Source organism: Podarcis pityusensis (genome assembly GCF_964106645.2).
Source record: "Podarcis pityusensis genome assembly, chromosome: 1".
Lineage (NCBI taxonomy): Eukaryota > Metazoa > Chordata > Lepidosauria > Squamata > Lacertidae > Podarcis > Podarcis pityusensis.
In genome coordinates this window covers 128,061,123-128,084,401 of record NC_138028.1, presented here as the reverse complement: position 1 = coordinate 128,084,401, position 23,279 = coordinate 128,061,123, and the positions used below count along the sequence as shown (strand labels likewise).

Here is a 23,279-nt window from a genome sequence, read left to right as displayed (position 1 = left end):
GTGAGGTGAGGTTGCAATGGGTAGGCGTGAGTGAGCCACAGCTACTTGTTGCTACCGCCTGGTCTGGGCCCGGTGGCAGTCTGGAACTGACTCTGTAAGGTGCAGGGTGCAATCCACTCCAGCACCTAGTGGATCAGGGCCTTTGGATGTTGCTGAGGGGCCGAGCTCTGCAAGGCTTGGGGTGAAATCCACTCCAGCGCTGAGCTGAGTGGGGTCATCTGGTGCTGCTGACTTGCATCTAGTAAATAACTAAGTGTCTACTCAGAAGAAAGCTGCACTGATTTCAGTGGGCCTTACTCCCAGGTAAGTGTGTGGGGGACTATGGTGTTCTATCTAGGCAACCAGGGCTCCTCCGGATGACAAGAACTTTTTGCACCAGGTCAGTGAGAACCACTTGCTTTTAAAAATTCTCCCATATACAGTATACAGAACTCCCTGTGCGCCTTTTGGACTGCATCTAATAAGTTTTAGCTGAGTTTTCTACATTGCAGGGGGTTGCACTAAAAAGACTACCTTCTGCGTCTTCCAGCCCTATGATTACCCCTATGATTCCAGCCCTATGTTTTTCTGCTTCAACAATATTTCTTTATGTTCCTATTGTTTTATGTAATTGCATTTTGTATAAATTATAAAAATTATAAATAAAATATGTTCTATTTACAAACAAAACATTTAAAAAGCTACCTTTTTACTGGTAAAATGGGGGCAGGGCATGGACTTAGCCAGGATTTTTGTTAGGGGAGCAGGCTTTTTTTAGGTGTTATAGGAATTCTAAGGTCTCATATATATAAATCATATGTTCATAAATCTACAAGGCAAACACATACATAGAAGTATATAAACCACGTGTCTGAAATAGTGCAGGAGAGCAATCCTGAAGCCATTTTGACTCTCCCAAATTGACCTCAAATATTTCTCTGCAGTGAGGAAGGAAATGGGAAAGCCTCCCCATTGTCTCTTTGCTCAAATCCTGTCTTAAGGACGTATTTGAGTATGAATAGGGTGAGCCTGTGACCTGGATTCAGGAACTAAGTATTTACCATCACAAAAGAATGCCCAGGCTGCCCAGGTAGAGGAATCGGTGGCCATTAACAGGTATCTTGACAAACAGGAATTTTGTTGGAGACCGCCTCCTTCTGTGATGTATGTATGATTTTTTGGGGTGGGTCTCTGGCTACAGGGTGGGCAACTTCAAAAGTCTGTATAGGGGCTTGCGCACCATTGTTCTGGGTCCTCCTCCTTTCCTGCGTGTGAGGGGAGCACCCTGTTGCAACAGTTAATAAAGATCAGGCTTACTAGCTGCTTTGCTTCTCAATATTCTCTGGTTGGCCTCTGTTATTTTCTCCTACTGATAGAGAACCTACTTCAGGACTCTATACGGGCTCTTAGATACCCCATAAGGGAAAGGGAGCAGTGTTTTCTTATAACATAGGGGAGGCAGAACCTCAGATTTGTGTTGATTAGTATTGATTTTTACTTATTTGGGGGGCAGCTGCCCCCCCCGGCTACACCCACTAGACTAGCTGGTCCTCCAGCCATTTTATCCTAGGTTCTCTGCTCTGCTGAGTCATACTGGGCCCCTCAGTTCTCTACCTCAGTTTTCTGTGTCTTGCTGATGCCAACAGGAAGAAAGCACAAAATGAATGGAATATAAGGGGGGGGGGCATGTTTTTAAGGAAGCATTTACCATCTCTGTAAAGTCATCAACACAGGCCATGCGAATCCTTTCTATGTTCAGTGGACTGTCCATTGTGAAAACACGGTGCAATCCTCTTTCCTTCCGGGCTGCAGCCACTGCATCCCGAATAGCAAAAAACACAGAGCATGCTTGAAATACTCCGGCTTCACCTACACCCTGTAGGAAGATGAAGACAACCAACAATGGAACACAAAGATAAGGGAAGATCCATAAAGTTTAGACCAGGGGTCAGCAAACTTTTTCAGCAGGGGGCCGGTTCACCATCCCTCAGACCTTGTGGGGGGCCGGACTATATTTTGAAAAAAAATATATGAACGAATTCCTATGCCCCACAAATAACCCAGAGATGCATTTTAAATAAAAGGACACATTCTACTCATGTAAAAACACGCTGATTCCCGGGCCAGACTGAGAAGGTGATTGGCCTTAGGTTGCCAACCCTGGTTTAGACAATATTTTTTCCCAATCACCAGTTGATAGTTAGTCACCTTGTTCTGGATGGGCATGCAAGCTCCTGTCTCACAAATGGTTGCAAGGTGTCACCAACCACACCTCAGCTAAAACTCAATTAAAAAACTTTTAAATAAATTGTTCTGCATAACCCCATTAAAATTAAGTGCTTGTGCAAGTCTGAGTTTGGCAGATTGCAGACAATGTGTCCAGACTGGCAAAGCATCCACCTAAGATATTTAGGCATTAGCTGGAATGGGGAAACATAAGAGGCTAAACTGGCAATAAAATACCAGAAAATGGCTTTAAAAGCCTGCCTTTGTTTCTAGAGATAACCATCTCTACAGCATCTGCTTTGAGATGAATGCTTTAACTTAGCCTCCTGGAGATTCATTGTAATAGTAACTAATCTGTACCAAACACCCTCTTATGTATTATCTACCACCACAGTTTTAATTTGTTTACCTTGGAGGAGTAGATTGCAATTGGGTTTCTTGAGTTTGGCAAGAGGTAGATTCTAAACTGCTCTGGGACATCACAGACAGCAGGAATTTTATATGTGTCTGGACCCAGCGTGTACTGCTGTCCTTCTGGGGAGAAGTATATTTCTTCCATCGTATAAAGTCCAAGTCCCTGCATAAAGCCGCCTTCAATCTGACAGAATAAAAATGCATAAATTCTGATTTTCATTTTAAATAGATTGCGATTTGCTCAAAGTATTTACTCTTTTCCCCGTGCAGCCACGAGGGCTGGGAATTTGCTCTGACACTCCTCTGTGTTCAGTTCTGCAGTTCCAGACATGCTGATTGCTAAACCCCTTAATAAAAATGCAATAAAAATGAATTGGGGAATGGTTGGGGTGGGGAAAGGTACTGCCTGTTTTCAAGGAAGTTGTTGGGGCTTTCATTCTGCAGGGTGGATATACTGTGCGATCATTGAAAGAGGAAGTCCCTTTTAGTATATAGGACTGCTTCAGTGGCAGCAAAAACAAGTATACGTGTCAGCTATAAAGCTGGTGTAAATTTATTCATAAAGTACTGTATATTGTAGGCAGATCACTTGCTAATGGAGAAATGGCTACTGAATGATAGTTCCAATATGAAAGACATTTCATTTATACCCTTTGCTGTGGTGCCCTTTCAAGTCCCCTCTCTGCATATTACTTTTCCTTGAATCAGATGCACTACGCACAGGGGAGTACCAAATCAGTACACTTTGGAGAAGGACTGCCCACCAAACTTATTCACGAAAGGCTGCTTCCTTGGCCAGCAAGCAGCAAGGCTTCCTACCCATCCATTAGATGCAGGTGGAAAATTGCACTTTTGGCACTGGATCAAGGCTTACAGGAAGAAGCACTTCAAGAATAAAATGCAACAGGGCATTTATTTATTTTTTTACCATTCAGAAAGGCCCCAATCTATTTGCTTACAGCTAGTATAAAGTACAAGTTCAAAGCTCTTGGTACATGCCTGTCCTATGTCAACAGCTGGATTGATGCTGAAGCAGGCATCCATGACAATGTCTGTTCGGATGTTCTGTTGGACAAATAAGCTGTTGTCAGCACATTATCTTTATAGAAAGCCTTAAGAAAAAATAGAATACAAAGGACACCCAACTCGAAAGTACAATAACCATGAACACAATATCGGGGGCCTCAAAATTGAATTTCTAGCACCTCAGAAAATTTCTGAAGCCCTGAGCCCTGAATCGCCCTTTTGAACTTATGCTTGCAGAAGTCCCTGAAAATGAGAATCAGATGATTCCCCCCACTGACCAGAACAAGGAATAATAATAATAATAATAATAATAATAATAATTTTTTATTTATACCCCGCCCTCCCCAACCAAGGCAGGGCTCAGGGTGGCTAACAAGCAATAATAAAAGCAAGTTGAATGAATACAACTTAAAAACAAGATTAAAATACAACAGTTAAAATATTGAAACATTAAAATATTAAAATGCAGCCTCATCACAGGAGGAGAAAGGAAAAAGAAAAAAGAAAAAAGAAAGAGGGGGAGGGAATCAAATTGGCTCCAAGCCAAAGGCCAGGCAGAACCACTCTGTCTTACAGGCCCTGCGGAAAGAAATCAGATCCTGCAGGGCCCTGGTCTCATGAGGCAGAGCGTTCCACCAGGCCAGTGTTGAAAAGGCCCTGGCTCTGGTTGAAGCTAATCTAACTTCCTTAGGGCCCGGGACCAGTAGGGTGTTGCTATTTATGGACCTTGAGGCTCTCCGTGGGGCATACCGGGAGAGGCGGTCCCGTAGGTACGAGGGTCCTAGGAAGAGGGATGGAAACCAGGAACGTGCCATTTTGATGTTGATGTTTGGCCTCTCTTTTGCATTTGGAAAACTTGGGGTTTACTGTTGTGTCCCAGATAGTCCGGGGTTCCAACAAAGGAAGAATCCTATTCCAAGCATTATCTTGTAAGGAGAGACCATACTCTAGTGCAGCCAATGGTCTGTCTATGCTAGAACATATGAAGCTGTCTTATAAAGTTCATCCAACTAGCTCAGTACTAAATACTCCCACTGGCAGCAGCTCTCAAACAATCTGCTACCTGATCCTTTCAACTGGAAATTATAAGGATTAAATCTGGGACCTTATGCAAATAAGGGGTTGTACCCATTGAGTTATGTCCTCCTCCAAAAAACATGGCTGTGATGACAGGGCCTGGTTCCAGATACAGTTTATAATACTACCAAGGCACAAGTAAGAGTATTCTAGCCGTTGCAGTATATGGGCGTCTTAAGCACAACCCAGTTGTCCATTCCAACAGCAATTGAATTTTCCATCTCCAGTGGCTGGCTGTTTACTCCTTTTTGATACACAGTCATATTGGCTACTTTTCAAAACTTCTAGTGGCACAGTGTTCCCTCAGTTAAAGAGCGGTTCATATCCAAACAGAGAGCAAAGGCAGTGGCGTAGCGTGGGTTGTCAGCACCCGGGGAAGGCAAGTAATTTGCGCCCCCTAACCCATGGATTTTAGTAGGGGCAGAGAGCTGCGAGTGCGAGCGCCCCCCCCCCGATGTTGCGCCTGATGCGGCCGGCCCCCCCTGCACCCCCCACGCTACGCCACTGAGCAAAGGAGACCCATCAAACCACCCAGTGGCCTATGAATTGCCAAAGAGGAGGTAGGGCTCAATTTTTACCTTATGATCACCTGTCAGGCAGTCAATCTCAACCTCTGAACAAGCAGTACCAAAAACGTAGTATGGAAATGCGTGGCCTTCTCCTGTCTTCCAGTCCATATTGGTGACATATCCTCTGATGGGTGGAGGGGAAGGAAAGAGTCATTTAGATGTTAGATTTCAGTTTTACTACAGCATGCTCAACAGAAATCATGTAAAAAAAGGCCAAATTACTTGAACACTCTGTATTTTGCCAGCACAGGGTGGGAAGCAGAAAAAGAAACTGGCTGTGAGATGGACTACCCAATGACAGAATGGGTATTTTCCTGTTGAACCCTATCTGATTATGGCAATAGACACTGGTCCACACCCCAATTCTGGAATCCTGGGGATTCTTTGATGCCATCTAACCAGTGCAATTTTTCTAGAAAAAGAGGTGCTGGAGCTCTCCATGAACGCCTTCATTGTTCTCTTATAATGGAAATGGCAGCCACCTGAAAGGTGCCAGAACTAAGTTCCTGCGAGTTCTGGCTGAAGAAAGCCTTACATCTAACACTGGCTCCTCCAACATAAGATGTGGTCTCCTGGAAAACAGTACAGCCCCTTGTTGTAACATATACAGTAAGTATAGTTGGCATTAATAATAATAATAATAATTTATTATTTGTATCCCGCCCATCTGGCTGGGTTTCCCCAGCCACTCTGGGTGGCTTCCACAGAGACCAAAAATACACTAAAATGTCACACATTAAAAACTTCCCTGAACAGGGCTGCCTTAAGATGTCTTCTGAATGTTTATCTCTTTGACATCTGAAGGGAGGGCGTTCCACAGGGCGGGCACGACTACCGAGAAGGCCCTCTGTCTGGTTCCCTGTAACCTCACTTCTCGCAATGAGGGAACTGCCAGAAGGCCCTCGGTGCTGGATCTCAGTGTCCAGGCTGAATGATGGGGGTGGAGACGCTCCTTCAGGTATACAGGACCGAGACTGTTTAGGGCTTTAAAGGTCAACACCAACACTTTGAATTGTGCTCGGAAATGTACTGGGAGCCAATGCAGATCTCTCAGGACCGGTGTTATGTGGTCCCGGCGGCCACTCCCAGTCCCCAGTCTGGCTGCCGCATTCTGGATTAATTGCAGTTTCCGGGTCACCTTCAAAGGTAGCCCCACGTAGAGCGCATTGCAGTAGTCCAAGCGGGAGATAACTAGAGCATGCACCACTCTGGCAAGACAGTCCGCAGGCAGGTAGGGTCTCAGACTTAACTTTAAACTATCCAACCCCAATCAGTCTTAGTGGTACTCCAAAAGACAGCAGTTTAGGAAACGACGATAGATGCCTTACTTGAAGTAGCCTGTAGCTGAGAGGTTGATGCTTTCCTCATAAGCTTCCATAATCTGCAAGAGGATTATCTTTAAATCAGATTTGAAAAATAAATGTGTATACATCAAAATAACAAGGAACATTCAGAATGAATTTTCTATCTCTGCAGAACACAGGCAGGATTTATTATTTGTCTTCCAGAGCTACATCTGCCTGCTTCCTATGCTATCCCTTCAGCCCCACAGAACTAAAAACATTCTAAGCATCGCAGCAAAAGGTGGGTTGTCTCTTTTTCCTTTGCTGACTGACAGCTTGCAACCAGCTGCCTGCATGGGTCCTACAGTCCAGACCAGTTTGGATGATCATGTTTCAGCTTATCAGGCAGAGATATTATTGTCTGAATGTGGTCTGTGTTTCACTGCTGGGTAGGAAAGCCCATCACAGGCTGAAGTCCCTCTGTGTTTAAAATGGAGACAGCTGAGGTTGCTTGTCCATTATGTGTGCAAGATCTCTTTTTTATTTTATTTATATCCTACCTTGCTCCAAATACAAGACCCCAGGCAGATCACAATATGAATTCAAGCAGCTATGACTAAAAACACAACACTCAATGAATTTTTAAAAATAAATAAATGAGGCACCCTATTAAAACTCTTGAACACTGAAAACCATTTGAAAACACAATGAGGAAGATGAGAAGGAAAAGCCTTATGAGGACTACTCTTGTTTTTTAAACAAGACGAACCGTCCAATTTAAAGTAAGGATCTCTGAATTAATAAGGCATAACAAATCAGAATGAAGTACAGTAATCCTCAGCATGCAGTTTTACTGAAGCTAGTAGGAAGTGCATTACAAGATCAGACGAAGGTTTGGCAAATCCTACATTATTTGCATTAAGGGACGCAGGTGGCGCTGTGGTCTAAACCACTGAGTCTCTTTGGCTTGCTGATCGCAAAGTCGGCAGTTCAAATCCGCGCAACGGGGTAAGCTCCCATTGCTCGGTCCCAGCTTCTGCCAACCTAGCAGTTCGAAAGTACACCAGTGCAAGTAGATAAATAGGTATCACTGTGGCACGAAGGTAAACGGCATTTCCGTGCACTCTGGTTTCCCTCACGGTGTCCCATTGTGCCAGAAGCGGTTTAGTCTTGCTGGCCACATGACCTGGAAAGCTGTCTGTGAACAAACACAGGCTCTCTCGGCCTGAGGCAAGGTAGTAGCCTTCAACTGGACAACCGTCCAGGGATCCTTTACCTTTATTTTTACCTTACATTATGTGCAAATATCCCATTAACAAAACAGGTGTTAAATAGTCCTGCAGAAATGGGCTAGAGATCTACTGATAGACTGTGAACTGCCCTATGATTTTGACATCTCTCCAAAAATGCTGTGTATGTTTTACATTGAATCTGGAACCAGTGCAAGATCTGAGATTGGACAACATGCTTAGATTTAATTTTGGTCTAGCTTAATCAGTTGCATTTTAGGTGAAAGTTTTGTTCCTCTTCAGATCTGGTAAGCTGCAGTGCAGCAGGACACCTGGTTGGGGAAGGCTCGTTATTTAGATTCGTAGCAAATGGAAAAAGGATAGTTTTTTCTGAGTACGCGATGCAAGTTGGGTCATAATTCAGTTTTAAGATATAGATTATGTTTACCCAATCTTCCCATTTCCCCTGTGGGTTTTTTTTCATTATTGGTTCTAGCCGCTTCCGGAGAATTTGGCAGGCATTCTGTGAAGTAAGGTGGCAAAAAAAGGTAAGACAAATTAGTCAACAATAATGAAACCCAAGTTTCACTTTAAAAATATATATATTCTCAGTATTGTACTCTAGGATTGCCACTTTTTCTGGCCTTAAACTTCTTTATAACATGGATAAATTAAATAGGCAAAGTTTCCTCAGCATAGGAGAGCAATTTGTCAAAAACAATTTTTAGTGCCATTGTTTATTTTTATTCACTTGTTTAAAAGATTTTGACAAATTCTTCTCTGGGTGGATACTGAGATTAGAATACATTTTCAAATGCAAAATCAAAGAAATTCAAATTTCACTGCCAGGAGCAATAACCACAGATTGGAGTATTATAGCCCAGCATAAAATAACCACTCTGAAAATAATGTGCAATGAGAATTCTAAAACTGTAGAGTATTGCAACAGATTACAAAATAATGGGAAGCTAGGGTGGAATTCATGAAGGAAAGTACAGCTAAGACTGATCTTGAGAGTTGCATTTGTCCTTAAATATGATAAACAAAAGAGAATGGATATTAAGAAACTGCTTTATACCAAGTCTGGTAGTTGGTTCCTTCAGGTTCAGTATTTTTACCTGCCCATACCTGATATCAGGTGGATGTGGCTCAACAGCCTCAGGGCCAAATGGGGAGGTCTGCAAGCCTCATTAAGGCCTGCAAGCTAAGGAACCTGGACCACCAAGCCCTCTAGAACACTATGGTCCTTCCTAGTAAGGGTATAAGTGCGTACAGGCGTAAGTCTGAACTCTCTAACAGCTAGAAAACGAGGCCCCATTTCAAATAAAGTTTGTAATGTTTAAATCCCACTGAAGCCAATTCTCCAATTTCAGTGGTGTTTTTTTTTATAGTGCAACCAATACACGTCTGGTCAGATGCAAGCCCTGCTGAGTTCACTAGATCTTATTTCTAGGTAAGTGGGCACAGAATGACAGCAGGACCTCCAGTGTGTATTTTTTAAGACTACAACTCCCATCACTTCTGACCACTGTCTACGGTGGCTGGGACTGATGGGAGTTGGAGTCCAAAGAACCTCTGAACTGCTGCAGGTTCCTCACCTCTAAGCTACAATCTTAACAGCATCCAACACTGGCATCTGTTTACGCTGGGAAAATTCAGTTTAGAAAACCAAAACAAAGCCGTATTCTTAAGTGATCCAGTTTACAGGCCTTGAGTTATCATCGTAGTACACACCATACATTCAAAGCACATGCAATGCACATCTTCCTCCCAAAGTATTCTGGGAATTATAGCATATTAGGGAATTGTAGCTCTGTGAGGGAGTAAACTACAGTTTCCAATATTCTTTGGGGGGAGTTATGCTTTTTTCAAATGTATAGTGTTTATGCAGCCACAGTGTGCCAGAAGAAGAGAACATACACAGAAATATTTTGAACAAGCCATAACAATATCAAAATATCAAAAGCACCCTGAACAACAGGAAGAGGGAAATTCTCAGAGAACTTTAAACAATAGCCACAGATAAGTATCTAACCTGGACTGCTTTCCCATTGACCTCAGTGCCAACTGATCCTGCGGTGACCACCGCATTAGGTATTGTTACTGAAGTTGTTTCATAAGGATGTATGTAAGACAATGGTATCTTCAATTCGTGGCTGGCAACCTTTTAGTTTAGAAAACAAATATACTGACCAGGGGTTAACAGCATAACTTCAAACCAACAGGGGGAAAATAACATTTATGGTTACAGTTAGACACATACAGAAAATTAGTTATCTAGCTCAGAAAGTATAAACACTGAAACTTTATTTTAAAAAACACAGATGTAAACTGGATCATATACAATTAACTAGCAAAGGAGTGAGTAGCTTTGTTTGTATGTAGGTGTTTGATATTTTGTACTACCTGTAACATCTTGGTGTATAATCCTTGCCCCATTTCCACTCCACCATGCGACACCAGCACAGACCCATCCAGATAGATGTGGACCAGAGCTATAGCCTACAGAAAAATAACAAACTGATTATCCATCAAAGCAAATTCTACTATGATTTGATACAGAAAAACATTTCAGGAGCAAAGAAGATATATCCCACAGTGGCAGAAAAAAGGACACGTTGATAACAGAGTAGAGCGCTCGAGCACAGGTCCCAGGTTCAGTCACTTGATGAGAATTTGGGGTACTAGCAGGGGTAGGAAAGAACTCAGATGGAAAGTACCGTATTTTTCGCTCTATAAGACGCACCAGACCACAAGACGCACCTAGTTTTTGGAGGAGGAAAACAAGAAAAAAAATATTCTGAATCGCAGAAGCCAGAACAGCAAGAGGAATCACTGCACAGTGAAAGCAGCAATCCCTCTTGCTGTTCTGGCTTCTGGGATAGCTGCGCAGCCTGCATTCGCTCCATAAGACGCACACACATTTCCCCTTACTTTTTAGGAGGGAAAAAGTGAGTCTTATAGAGCAAAAAATATGGTAGTTGCCAATGATGGTACTGACTAGATGAGATTTTGGTCTGGTATCTTAGGAGCCTTCTTGAAGCCTAGCAACAGGATAAAGAGAACTGTTCCTTATAATAACATTCTTCAGCTTTGAGTCCCTGGATAATGTTGGACTACAATTCCCAGCCAGCTTAGTCAACAATCAAGGATGATGAGCGCACTGAGAAATCTGTCATGTCTCTATTTAGTTCAGGTGAATAGTAAATTTCCAATTATTTTTAATGGCTGCACATTGCACCCTTGATCACATCCTTTATAAAAGGTAAAGGGACCCCTGACCATTAGGGCCAGTCGTGGCCGACTCTGGGGTTGCGGCGCTCATTTTGCTTTATTGGCCGAGGGAGCCGGCGTACAGCTTCCAGGTCATGTGGCCAGCATGACTAAGCCGCTTCTGGCGAACCAGAGTAGCGCACGGAAACGCCGTTTACCTTCCCGCCAGAGCGATACCTATTTATCTACTTGCACTTTGACGTGCTTTCGAACTGCTAGGTTGGCAGGAGCTGGGACTGTGAAACGGGAGCTCACCCCGTCACGGGGATTCGAACCACCAACCTTCTGATCGGCAAGTCCTAGGCTCTGTGGTTTAACCCACAGCGCCACCCGCGTCCCTCACATCCTTCATAGATGGGGCACAAATCAAAAAGCTGAAACAATTCCCATCTCTGAACTACTGGGGGGGGGGGAATTGCCCCTGTGCTATTGTTAAAGCTATGTCTCACCCATGTTTAGAATGAATAGAAATACTCCAAATAAATAGATACTGTTATGAGTTGGGGGGAGGCAGATCCTCCTAAATTCTTAGATGTTGCAATTTAGCTAATATCTGGAATATTAAGGGAAGATGCCAGCACAATGTAGAAATACAGGCTATACTTGTTTTCCTGTTCAGGAGATGAGCTGATAGAGGTGCCACTAAGAAAGGAAGGGGAGCAGAGTGTTGTTCTTGTTTAGTCCTTTAGTCGTGTCCGATTCTTCGTGACTCCATGGACCAGAGCACGTCAGGCACTCCTGTCTTCCACTGCCTCCCGCAGTTTGGTCAAACTCATGCTGGTAGCTTGGAGAACACTGTCCAACCATCTCATCCTCTGTCGTCCCCTTCTCCTTGTGCCCTCAATCTTTCCCAACAACAGGGTCTTTTCCAGGGAGTCTTCTCTTCTCATGAGGTGGCCAAAGTAATGGAGCCTCAGCTTCACGATCTGTCCTCCCAGTGAGCACTAAGGGCTGATTTCCTTAAGAATGGATGCGTTTGATCTTCTTGCAGTCCATGGGACTCTCAAGAGTCTCCTCCAGCACCATAATTCAAAAGCATCAATTCTTCGGTGATCAGCCTTCTTTATGGGCCAGCTCTCACTTCTTCTTTTTTTTTTTAATAATCTTTATTAGATTTTCAAAAGGTTACAAATGATAGAACAGATAAGAAAAAATAGAAAAGAAAAAAATAAGAAAACCAAAAGAAAACACAAAGAAACAACAAAGGAAATTTCCACCTTTTAACACTCATTTTCAGTAACTTCTTTTCAGGACTTCCCCACGTCTCCCCTTATTGTATTCCAACTCCAGTTGTTTATTCAGGCAAGTTTTTCCCTTAATGTCCTAAACATAGTTTATTAAAATCACTTAACCTTAATTTAATTAAAATAATTTTTTGTAGTAGTTTTTAGCTTTAATTCGTTGTTATTCCTTAGCAATTTTTTAAAATGTATACCTTAGTCCTATATAAAGCGAAGAAACAGAGATATAAAAATAAAATTAAAAAAGGTACCTTTCCTAAGGTTGCCACTATTTCCCCTCCACAGATTCCCCATTCTTATAATAAAAAACCTATAGTTACACTGCAAAGACGAAAAGCAAACCCCCTTTGGACTTCTAGATCCCACCCTTCTCTCCCCGGTTTCAATCCCTAACCAAAGTCCAATTAGTCCATCTTTCTAGCCTGGTGATCTTATGTCCGAGGCTCGCAAATCTCTCTCAGTCCCTTTCAGCCGGTTTCTTCGAAAGTCTCTCATGCTAAACACCCAGGATCGAAGAAGTATTTTCCCAATGCTGGCCATGATTCTTCCAACAAGGCCTACTTGTTTGAAGGTGGTGCTCCAACTCTGTTTCTTAAGTCTGTATATCCCAAATAGTCCAACTTTCGCCTTGTTCAGTTTAAGATTCTTCTTGGTAGGTCTCCAGCTCTCTTTTTTCTGTGACGTTTCAGCCATCCCTTCTTTCAGCTCCTCCTGTTTGGCAGATGTCTTTTCCTCCTCAATCTTTGGTTCTTTTTCTTGTCCAGCTGCCTGTGTTTTGATCATCGAGCCCCTTTCCAACTCAATGGGTATATTTTCAGTTAACTTCGGGTTTGAAGGGCTCGTAGACAAAACATGGCCTTTTCCATTCATCTCACGCAACTTTCCCACGAGAAAGATCAGATTTTTCAGGCCAGCACGTATTTCCTGTATTCCCTGTTTTAGCTCCATTCTTGTAATGTCCAAGAATCCCCTCTAGCGGGATTCTGATTACTTAGTGTTCTTTTCCCTTCCAATCCAAAAGTCAAATTTATTTGTATCAATTTTTCTTAGCTTTCAATATTTTGTAGCAATATAACCGGTTAGAGTTTCAGCTTTCAGTTTTTCCAACTTTGACAGCTAGTTTGACAGCTGTCAAAAGTTCCTGTAGATCCTCAGCAGGCTCTTTACACGGGTTACTCCCGGGCTTGAGAAAAGTGGTACTTAATCCAAACAAAGTAAACTCTAGTCCTCCAGCACATTAACTTAGTCCTTTAAATCTGTGGAATTTATATCCTTATCCAATCACGACAATTCTTCCCGCAACCTTAGTTGACAGGTCCTTGCTTTGAACTGTTTACAATAGGGGGGGAGACGGACTTCCTCTTTTTTTTTTTTTTTTCAACTCCCCCGCTCGTGCCAAATCCAAATTTATAATCCAATTTTCAAATTACTCACGGGTTGTTGTTCTTGCTTTTAAGTCCAAATTTGATAGGAAGAAGTCAGCGCTGTCCGGCAAATGGCATGCGGCTTCGCTCGGCAGGGGAAGCGAAGGACTCACAGCACCACGCCGCTCCCCGGCACCCATTCCGTAGCCTTTAAAAAGGCTCCTTCACGAGTCGGGAGGGCGCTTACGGTGCCCGCCGAGTCACCATGTCCACGGGCTCCTATGCCCGTGGTTTTTAAGGGTCCCCGTGTCGCCGGCACGGCAAGACCCAACCCCCTGCTAAGCCGATTCCCTCCGGAGCTCGGAGGGAATCCGCCATTAGCCGGTCGCGCCAACCCGGAAGTCCCCGGGCCAGCTCTCACTTCTATACATCACCACTGGGAAAACCATAGCTTTAACTATATGGACCTTTGTCGGCAAGGTGATGTCTCTGCTTTTTAAGATGCTGTCTTAAAGAGCAGAGTACTGGGACATTAAGAGTGATTGACAATGCAAATACTGTCCCCCCCCCCCAGCACTCTGAGTAGTGGACAGAAGAGTTGGGAGGGGAGGGTTGCCCAGGTTGCAGGGGCATGTTGTCACCACATGTAAAAAAAGGTCCTTTTTGCATGAAGCTTGGGCTGTGTTTTTTAGCAAGGGTTTTGGGGAAGAAGCGTGGGGCCAGATGTCATGAGGGCTGGTAGAGGAGACAACGAGGTGGCATTTGGGCTGCCTTTGAATCCAGTGCTGTGCCCTCTTGAGATGTGATGCTCAGAACCCTCTCTTCATTCAGACTCAGGTTTGAATATGTATAAATATACCATATTTCTTAAAGACACTACAGTCTCCGCTGTGCCTTGATTTTCCAATGGAAACACAAACCCTGCCAAGACCCCTGGAATCATGAATTGTACGGCAAAGATTGGGGTGGCCTGAACAATACACTGGGGGAGTGGGGCGATGACCTGCAGCTAGACAAGTTGGCAAGAGATCTGTGAATGGGTGTCCCACAGTTTATTGAATGGTAAGTGCAGATCTAGGAAGAGATGGACATTTGAATTGGGACTGTGGCACCAGAGGAGAGAAGGCTTAACCCTTTCCCCCTGTGCCATTGTACCCACACAAATTCCTGTTTGCCCTGTATGTTTCTAACAACTTTGACTGTTGTTACTCTGCTTTACTTTGTAGATGGATAGATTTCTGGAGTATCAAAAAGCTTGCCTGGTGATAATATGTGGTATTAAATCCAACCGAAAACAGCATAGGAATTATCTCAATCCCTTTCTTCTTCCAGTAGTTTTGCTTGTTAAATTCTTCTGCTGCTTTTCTCCTGTTGTAGTAATCAGACTTCTCCAGGCACTCTTTCCAACATGCGACAAGATTTGTAGCATCAACCTCTTCTTTGTAGGGAGTCTCAGATACTCCTTTGTACATGTTCATCCACCGGACCTTTAAAGGAGACATGCACGACACTGTTAATTTATTCCAAGTTCTTGTAAGCCAAAACATTATACATTAATTAGAAAAGCTGTTGTTTTCCTGATAAAGAGGTTTTGTATTAAAAAAGTGTTGATTCCATAACTACTAGGCAACAGAAACACCCCGTCACTGCATGCTGCAGTTACTTACACACAGAAGCCCTGTCCCAAAATCAAAATGATGGCAATCCTACTCCTGGGCTGGAACAACTCATCCACACTTGTCCCACTGCTTTTATCTGATGAGACAGCATCTTCCAACACACCAGAGAATAGTAAGATAGCCTGGGAGGCATGGGACAGGCCAGGAAGTACAGACTGTTTTTTTCTCCAACACTTTGCTGTTTCTTCCCCGTAGCAACTGCTACTTGAGCCATCTGAAACACTTGGCCCTAATGCATGGATAGGCAAACTAAGGCCCGGGGGCCAAATCCGGCCCAATTGCCTTCTAAATCTGGCCCGCGGATGGCCTAGGAAACAGCATGTTTTTACACGAGTAGAATGTGTGCTTTTATTTAAAATGCATCTCTGGGTTATTTGTGGGGCATAGGAATTCATTCATTTTTTCCCTTCAAAATATAATCCGGCCCCCCACAAGGTCTGAGGGACAGTGAACTGGCCCCCTGCTGAAAAAGTCTGCTGACCCCTGGTAATGGAAGGACAGGCCCTGAAAATGTTATAGCAGGCAAACAACAGCATCAGGACTTTCAAAAACAAAAGCATAGCTTTCAAGTCTGGATTTTTAATGAGGAATTAGCACACCCAATTTTAATGGGTCTTTCTAACAAAACAGCCTGCAACCAGCACTTAGTGAGCTCCCTTACAGAACCCAGCAGGGAGAAAGATGTGGACAAGTCTAGAATTAGTTGGCTCTGCCTCTATCTACTGTTTCCGCCCTACCAGTTCCAAGGAGAACAAGGCACCACTGAAGCTTAAAGCTTCTGCATTCACAATATCCAGACAGTAGCCTGTAAGAGAGGCCTGTGTACCCTCAGTCTGCTTAACCAGCCCCCAATCTCAGAGTATAATGTCTATGTTTTAAATGGCAAGATGTCACTGTGTTATGTACTGAGTTGAATAGGATCCAAAATGCAGCAGCCTGATTGGTCCTAGAACAATAGGATCCAAAATGCAGCAGTCTGATTGGTCCTAGAACAATAGGATTCAGAATGCAGCAGTCTGATTGGTCCTAGAACAATGCAGCAGTATGATTGGTCTGCAGGAGCCACCCAATCTGGCTCCAGATGGAAGTGAATCCACAACCTGATTGGCCTACAGGAGAATTCCGCAATTAGCTAATCACGTGCAGCCCATTGTGTAAATAATGTATATAAAGCAGTTATTGTGGGGGAACTTCCATTCCTCCTCACCACTATGAGCTGAATAAAGAGCATGAAATCCACTCTTGACTCTGAGTATATTTCACACTGGCAATTTCAGAACCTTTCAGCACGTAACATGTGCCCCCAAAAGGCAAGTAAGTACTCCAAAATCAAGTAAGGATTGCTCTCAAAGTTAGCAGAAGTAGGATAATTTGGAGTGAAATCTACCAGCATTGCCTTACAAGTCTGTACTTTAAGTAACTATGAAGAATATTGTGTTGCAGAAGGAACAGAACAATATTTGCTGCTTCAGTAATGGTCTTTGCCATCCCTTTGTTCCCCAAAGTGAATTGCGCCCAAACTACCACAGTCCTGAGAAAGTTACCGCATTTACTCGAGTTGAATGCCCCATCAAATCTAATGAGCACCTCAGTTTTCAGAACCTTGAAACCAAGAAACGTATTTGCTGGCTAATGTAAATGTGCCATTGAATCTAATGCACACCTTAATTTTCGCAATGTAATTTGCCTAAAAAAGGTGCACATTAGATTCGAGTAAATACGGTAGTTGACTTCAGTAATGGATAGAGTCAGAAAGATCTAGAGTGTTTAAGGGGGAGGGGATGGTTTAATTCTGATATGGCATATATAGGACTTGAATGCCTGCAAACCATAGTTTTACCACATGAGGGAGTGCTTGTATAATCTTTAAACATAGACAATTTTAGTCTCTTCTAATAAACATCCCAGGTAACTTCCAGATGACTTGCTTATTGAGCTTTCATCATTATTTGTTTGCACAAAGTTTTCAGCAAGGTTATATGATGCTGGCTGATTATTGAGCATTCGTTCTGATTTGCTTGCAGGGAAGTTATATGACATCGCATCAAGCAATTGTTTCCACGGCAGTTTCCCATCCAGGAAAAGTCAATTTTGGGGGGAAGCATGGGCGTAGCTGCAGGGGGGCAGGGGGCAGGTGACTCCCCTAAATCAATAAAAAAATCAATAAAAATACTTAACTAACTGAGGTTCTGCCTCCTCCCCTAACAAAAATCCTGGCTATGCCCATGTTGAGTAGCTTTTTTGTTTGTTTGTTCACAAAACACAAATCCACTTTAATCCCATAACCTGAATTTGCCAGTATGTGACTGAATCCCACCCACAAAACAGGAACAGCCTGGGAAAGTCCCTGATTAGAATAAATTTATCCCCAAAGAAGGAACAGAAACCATCCAAATACTGACTCAGGTGTGACCTGAAGCTTATTTTCAGCCTCGGCTGATATTTGTCAGGAGTTTGGGGGTTATGGCCAGGGACAATTGGAGGCGGCGGCGGGGGGGCAGGGGGGAGGCAGAAGATCCAGCTGGCTTGGTACTCAATCTCAAAGGGGGCCTAAAATTTAGACACTTGTTAATTTTTTGACATTTCATAAGCCAACTGAAAAGAAGCTGTGGTGGTGGTGGCCTTAAGGGGCATTTAGAGGGAAGAATCTGTTGGCACAGTAAGGGTTAAGCCCCCCTCCTTTCTGCCAATACTCTCCTGCAAGTGAAGATTCACAATTATTATTTTTTTGCAAATGCAGGGCTGGGAACATGGATTTGACATGATAACGTGGTATTGTACCCAAATCACAGTACAGAGCTCCTCGCTCAGCACTTCCTCTGATCGTTCGTTCGTTACCTGGTCATGTGGCAAGCCAAGGTGATCTGCCACAGCTGCCACCCATGTTTCTGCAGTAAGGGCTGTCTGTGGGAATCCAAATCCTCGAAAGGCAGTGTTCGACGGCAAGTTAGTCTTACAGGCCCATCCACGGCTTCGGAAGTTGGGGATATCATATGCGTTGCAACTCTTTAGCACAACGTAGTCTATTACCTAATGAACGGGGATAGATAACAAACCTGTTAATCACGAGTACTGCGTCTTATGGAGCTGAATGTGGCAAACAACTGAATTGTGCGTACGCCTGGATGCATGTACACTCATATTTCTTTATCCACAGAACAATCCAAGGGCTTGTCTACACTGGAGTTAAATGTACACATGCCATCAATGTATGGGTGTCCACATAAACATCCTCTGCATCCCAGTATTGTTTCCCCACTTTAAATGTGCCCCCCCCCAATCCTGGCCATTTCCCAACCTTCCAAGGATTGAATAAACCCACATTTAAAGAAGGAAAGGTTGGGAGAACACTGGGATGAGGAGGACATCATGTGGATACCCCTTTATTAATGTAGGCAAAACAAGCAGGTGCAAATTCACATTTTTCATTCCAGTGTGAACACAAGCCCCAAGACTAAAGACTCGCCCTCACATCTACTGTATTTGGGTCAGTGTGGACAAGCCCCTGGAGATGAACGTCTGAACTATCCCATGGTCTAACTGGTTCTATTGACAGGGTGGGGAACATGTGGCTGCCCTTATGTTGTTGTCCCTGGATGAACAAAGGACAAATCAATGGCCAGGGAAGATGGGGAGTTGTAATCCAGCAACAGCTGGAGGGCCCCAGGAAGGGACGGAGGAGAATTTTGTTTGGTCCGCATTTTAGGCAAACTGACCTAATTTGCAATTCCTGGCCACAGAGTACAACATAATTATTCTTTGGATTTTGCACTTCTCTGGATTTTGTTATAAAGCTATTGGCTCAAAATGCATAAACAAGAGAGGAAAAATGTATGAAAACAACTAGAAGAGATGTGGAAAACAGCAAGAAAGGATTGGACAGAATTTTGAACATTATTTGGACAGATTTGTGGACTTTTAAAGCAGTAGCAATAAGAGGATTGGACCCCTTTCGGAACTTGAAATATGGGTACCCCCAACAAAATTTAAAATTAGGCTCTGTAATTCGGAATTTATGTGATTTGATTTGATATGATTGGTCTGTTAATAAAAATTATTTATAAAAAAAAACCAAAATGCATAAACAAATGCTCTGTACCTGACATTGAAAAGACAACAAAATGGGCAGCAGGCAAGACTCTCTGAAGAGGGCATTCCACGTCTGCGCATGCGCAAGCGGCGAAACCCTGAAGTAACGCACTCCATTACTTCTGGGTCGCCGCGGAACACAATCCGAAAAAAATCATCCCGAAGCATATTTAACCCGAGGTATGACTGTATTGATAATGAGGGCTGTGACTGCGAGAGAAAGACTTGCTTAAGGCTGCCTAGTAACTTCATGTCAGAAATGAGATCCAAACGTCATGCATGAAGAATCCCTTTCTCATTCCATTTTCCACTTGCGAATTCAACATGCTGACATGGAAAAACTTACCAGTTCTGATTCATCAGGTGTACACCCGCCATTTATGTAGAACAAAAGATCAACAGCTTCGATTTTGCCATCATTCGTGAATCCCACCTAAAAATTCAATAGAGTTTTGCAGTAGTTAAGACACATCAGACTCATGCTTCATTCTCTGAACTGTGTGAATTTATTTTAGAAACCACTGGTTGTTTCTTTTAACTTACTAGGTTTCCTTGGAAAGGATAAATCTAAAAAGATGCTTGATGCCTGCCACCTATCCTGTACAGCCCAACACACATATTTCCCTTTTGACCATACCATGCACCCCCGACTTCTGCAAGATATTAGTGCCTTGTCTGGGGTCGATATTACTGTTACTCATTTTGCAATGAAGGGAAAGCCAAAAGTGTTTTAATAAATAAACAAATACTTTTGGGTCAAAATAATCCTCTTGGGGAAGAGTAGGGAGAGATACCTCAAGGACTTAGCCCAGTGGATGTGCAAAATCTAGTTCAAAGCATGGGGAAGTTTTGCATGTCACTGAAACAGAGCTTGTAAAAATCAGTATTACTTACTTTATATTGCCCCCAAAGAGGATGTCGACCTCCAGGTATTAGCATGTCATCATCTCGCTCCATGATAAAACGGACCGGGCGGCCAGTTCTAAGCCAAACAACAAAGGCTTAGGTTACCTTCAAGGTAAGCTGTTAGCAGAACCAATAGCTACACAGACATCCTGTTTGTCTGCTCTTATTGATCTGTTTACAGTCAGGTTATATGACAATAAGCACTCGTGCTGATTTGCTTGCTCGGTGTTTATTCATCTTCCTGTTAAGCATCCATCCATTCTACACTTTTCAGTGCATAAGTTGCACCAGGGCAAGAGGGTGCTTTAATCTGCTTTTATTGTACAAACCTAATTTCTAGTATGTACCACGTGGGTGGCGCTGTGGTCTAAACCACAGAGTCTAGGGCTTGCCAATCAGTTGATCGGCGGTTCGAATCCCCGCAATGGGGTGAGCTCCCGTTGCTTGGTCCCTGCTCCTGCCAACCTAGCAGTTCGAAAGCACGTCAAGGTGCAAGTAGATAAATAGGTACCACTCCGGCAGGAAGGTAAACGGCGTTTCCGTGCGCTGCTCTGGTTCGCCAGAAGAAGCTTAGTCATGCTAGCCACATGACCTGGAAGCTGAATGCCGGCTCCCTTGGCCAATAAAGCAAGATGAGCGCTGCAACCCCAAAGTCGTCCACAACTGGACCTAATGGTGAGGGGTCCCTTTACCTTTACCTTTAATTTCTAGTATGTCCTTGAATCTCTCCTGCAAAATACTGACCCCTGGAGGCAAACAATAAGTAGATGCTGACTGGTGCTTTTGAGTTATAAAACATGCACGCCCTGTCATAAGCTGTGTGGGCATTGCCTTTCCTTTTTGGAAAACACAGAATGTCTATAAAATTCTATTGTAAGAGGTTTTGTATATAAAGAAGGCACTTGTCGTTTTAGTTGCTTTCAGTAAAATCACAGACAACTGCAACACTTACTTGTGTGCAGCAACTGCTGCAGCTGCGGCGAAAAATGAAGGCTTTGTACTCTTTCCCCCAAAAGCTCCGCCAACTCGTCTTGTGTGGGTCATGATCCTGTTGGCTTGAACATTTAATGCTGAAGCCACTGTTTGCTGCAAAACAAACAAAATAAAAGCATTTTCAGGTTGTAAAAAAGCCTAGTATTTCCCTAGATCATTAATAGCATGTTTACTCCAGATGTACATACAGTGGTACCTCTGGTTACGTACTTAATTCGTTCCAGAGGTCTGTTCTTAACCTGAAACTGTTCTTAACCTGAAGCACCACTTTAGCTAACGGGGCCTCCCGCTGCTGCCGCGCCGCCAGAGCCCGATTTCTATTCTTATCCTGAAGCAAAGTTCTTAACCCGAGGTACTATTTCTGGGTTAGCGGAGTCTGTAACCTGAAGCGTATGTAACCTGAGGTACCACTGTATTTAATTTCATCTCCTTGCATTTCCTGTACATACCACAGAGCCTAGGGCTTGCCGATCAGAAGGTCGGCGGTTTGAATCCCTGTGACGGGATGAGCTCCCGTTGCTCGAACCCTGCTCCTGCCAACCTAGCAGTTCAAAAGCACGTAGTGCAAATAGATAAATAGGTACCACTCCAGCGGGAAGGTAAACAGCATTTCCATGTACTGCTCTGATTTGCCAGAAGTGGCTTAGTCATGCTGGCCGCATGACCCTTAGCCATTAAAGCAGGATGAGCGCCGCAACCCCAGAGTCGTCCGCGACTGGACCTAACGGTCAGGGGTCCCTTTACCTACCTTTTGTCAGCCCAATCTTTTAACTGAAAACACTGCACAATTTCCAGTATATTCTGGATAAAACATGCCCCCCCCCCCCAAGTCTGGCTGGTAGGGAAACGCTGAGATGGCTTTGTGCAGGAGACAGATTCTGCTACAACAAATTAGGAGAAAAAGAACCACCACAGTCATACCTCGGGAAAAATACGCTTCAGGATAAGTATTTTCGGGTTGCGCTCCGCGGTGATCCGGAAGTAATGGAGCGCATTACTTCCGGGTTTCACGGCTCGCGCATGTGCAGACAGTCAAAATGATGTCACGCGCATGCGCGGAAGCGGCGAAACACGACCCGTGCACGCACAGATGCGCAGTTGCGTCTTACGTTCTGTTCAGGATGCGAACGGGGCTCCGAAACGGATCCCATTCGCATCCCGAGGTACCACTGTACTGCCAAACAGCAGCATGTCTATGAAGAATGGATACACAAGCTGAAAGGCAGAAATTCAGCATGTGTGTATATGTATTTTTGTGTGTAGGAATAAAAATGACAGCTACCAAAGGAACACTGACTCTGGACGAGTACCCGGAATCCACAGAATCTTGCAGAGATTGCACCTAACTTTTGCAACAATACAAATGCTGTTGTTTTTAATTACAAGCATCAACAACTGATCACATCCAGTTTAAGACTCTTTTGTGCCAGTGGGGTCCATCTCGTGTTGAAACACTTGTGGAGTTTCCCCACGCCACTAGCAGTCAAAGACTTGAGTTGCCTCACCTGGACTTTCGAACCATATTGGGTAGACGTATATATATCCATTTCCTTATCCTCTTTTCTTGGAACGGCAAACACACTGTCTGTTTCCAGGTAAAAATGCTCTTGCCCTCCGACGTGGATCTCGCCTGTTAAAAAACAATTGCATGGCTAACTTGATTAGATTTGTACCTCACCATACAACGCGACACTTCATTGCATGACTTAGCCTGTAGGCTTCATAAAAGGGGATGGTTAAGACGAGCAGGAACAACAAACAGATTGGTAGAGAAGCACCGAAGGGCAACCAAGAAGAGCCGCAAACAAAATAAAATATGAAAAACTACTCAGAGGACTAGACTGGTGTGGACAAGAGGGGAGCTGATGAGTTCATACAGTCGTACCTTGGTTGTCGAACTTAATTCATTCTGGGAGTCCATTTGACTCCCA

The 23,279-nt window shown here is 43.6% G+C and overlaps 1 protein-coding gene across 2 annotated transcripts in view; it reads right to left on the bottom strand.

The window, feature by feature from the left end:
* Window positions 1–23,279, bottom strand: part of LOC308482481 (aldehyde oxidase 4-like) — a 70,338-nt gene that overhangs the window by 10,450 nt on the left and 36,609 nt on the right. Inside the window, exons 21-34 of one of the 2 annotated variants that reach the window (XM_081015580.1) lie at window positions 22,854–22,978; window positions 21,308–21,441; window positions 20,344–20,431; window positions 19,796–19,882; window positions 18,199–18,390; window positions 14,941–15,168; window positions 10,210–10,305; window positions 9,839–9,967; window positions 8,252–8,326; window positions 6,620–6,672; window positions 5,301–5,415; window positions 3,619–3,684; window positions 2,615–2,803; window positions 1,688–1,855 (exon numbers count right to left, since the gene is read on the bottom strand). In XM_081015580.1, coding sequence (XP_080871706.1) covers window positions 1,688–1,855; window positions 2,615–2,803; window positions 3,619–3,684; window positions 5,301–5,415; window positions 6,620–6,672; window positions 8,252–8,326; window positions 9,839–9,967; window positions 10,210–10,305; window positions 14,941–15,168; window positions 18,199–18,390; window positions 19,796–19,882; window positions 20,344–20,431; window positions 21,308–21,441; window positions 22,854–22,978 — 1,745 coding nt within the window. Of the gene's footprint in view, window positions 1–1,687; window positions 1,856–2,614; window positions 2,804–3,578; window positions 3,685–5,300; window positions 5,416–6,619; window positions 6,673–8,251; window positions 8,327–9,838; window positions 9,968–10,209; window positions 10,306–14,940; window positions 15,169–18,198; window positions 18,391–19,795; window positions 19,883–20,343; window positions 20,432–21,307; window positions 21,442–22,853; window positions 22,979–23,279 lie in introns of those variants that run through there. The other variant, XM_081015581.1, reaches the window with a different exon arrangement.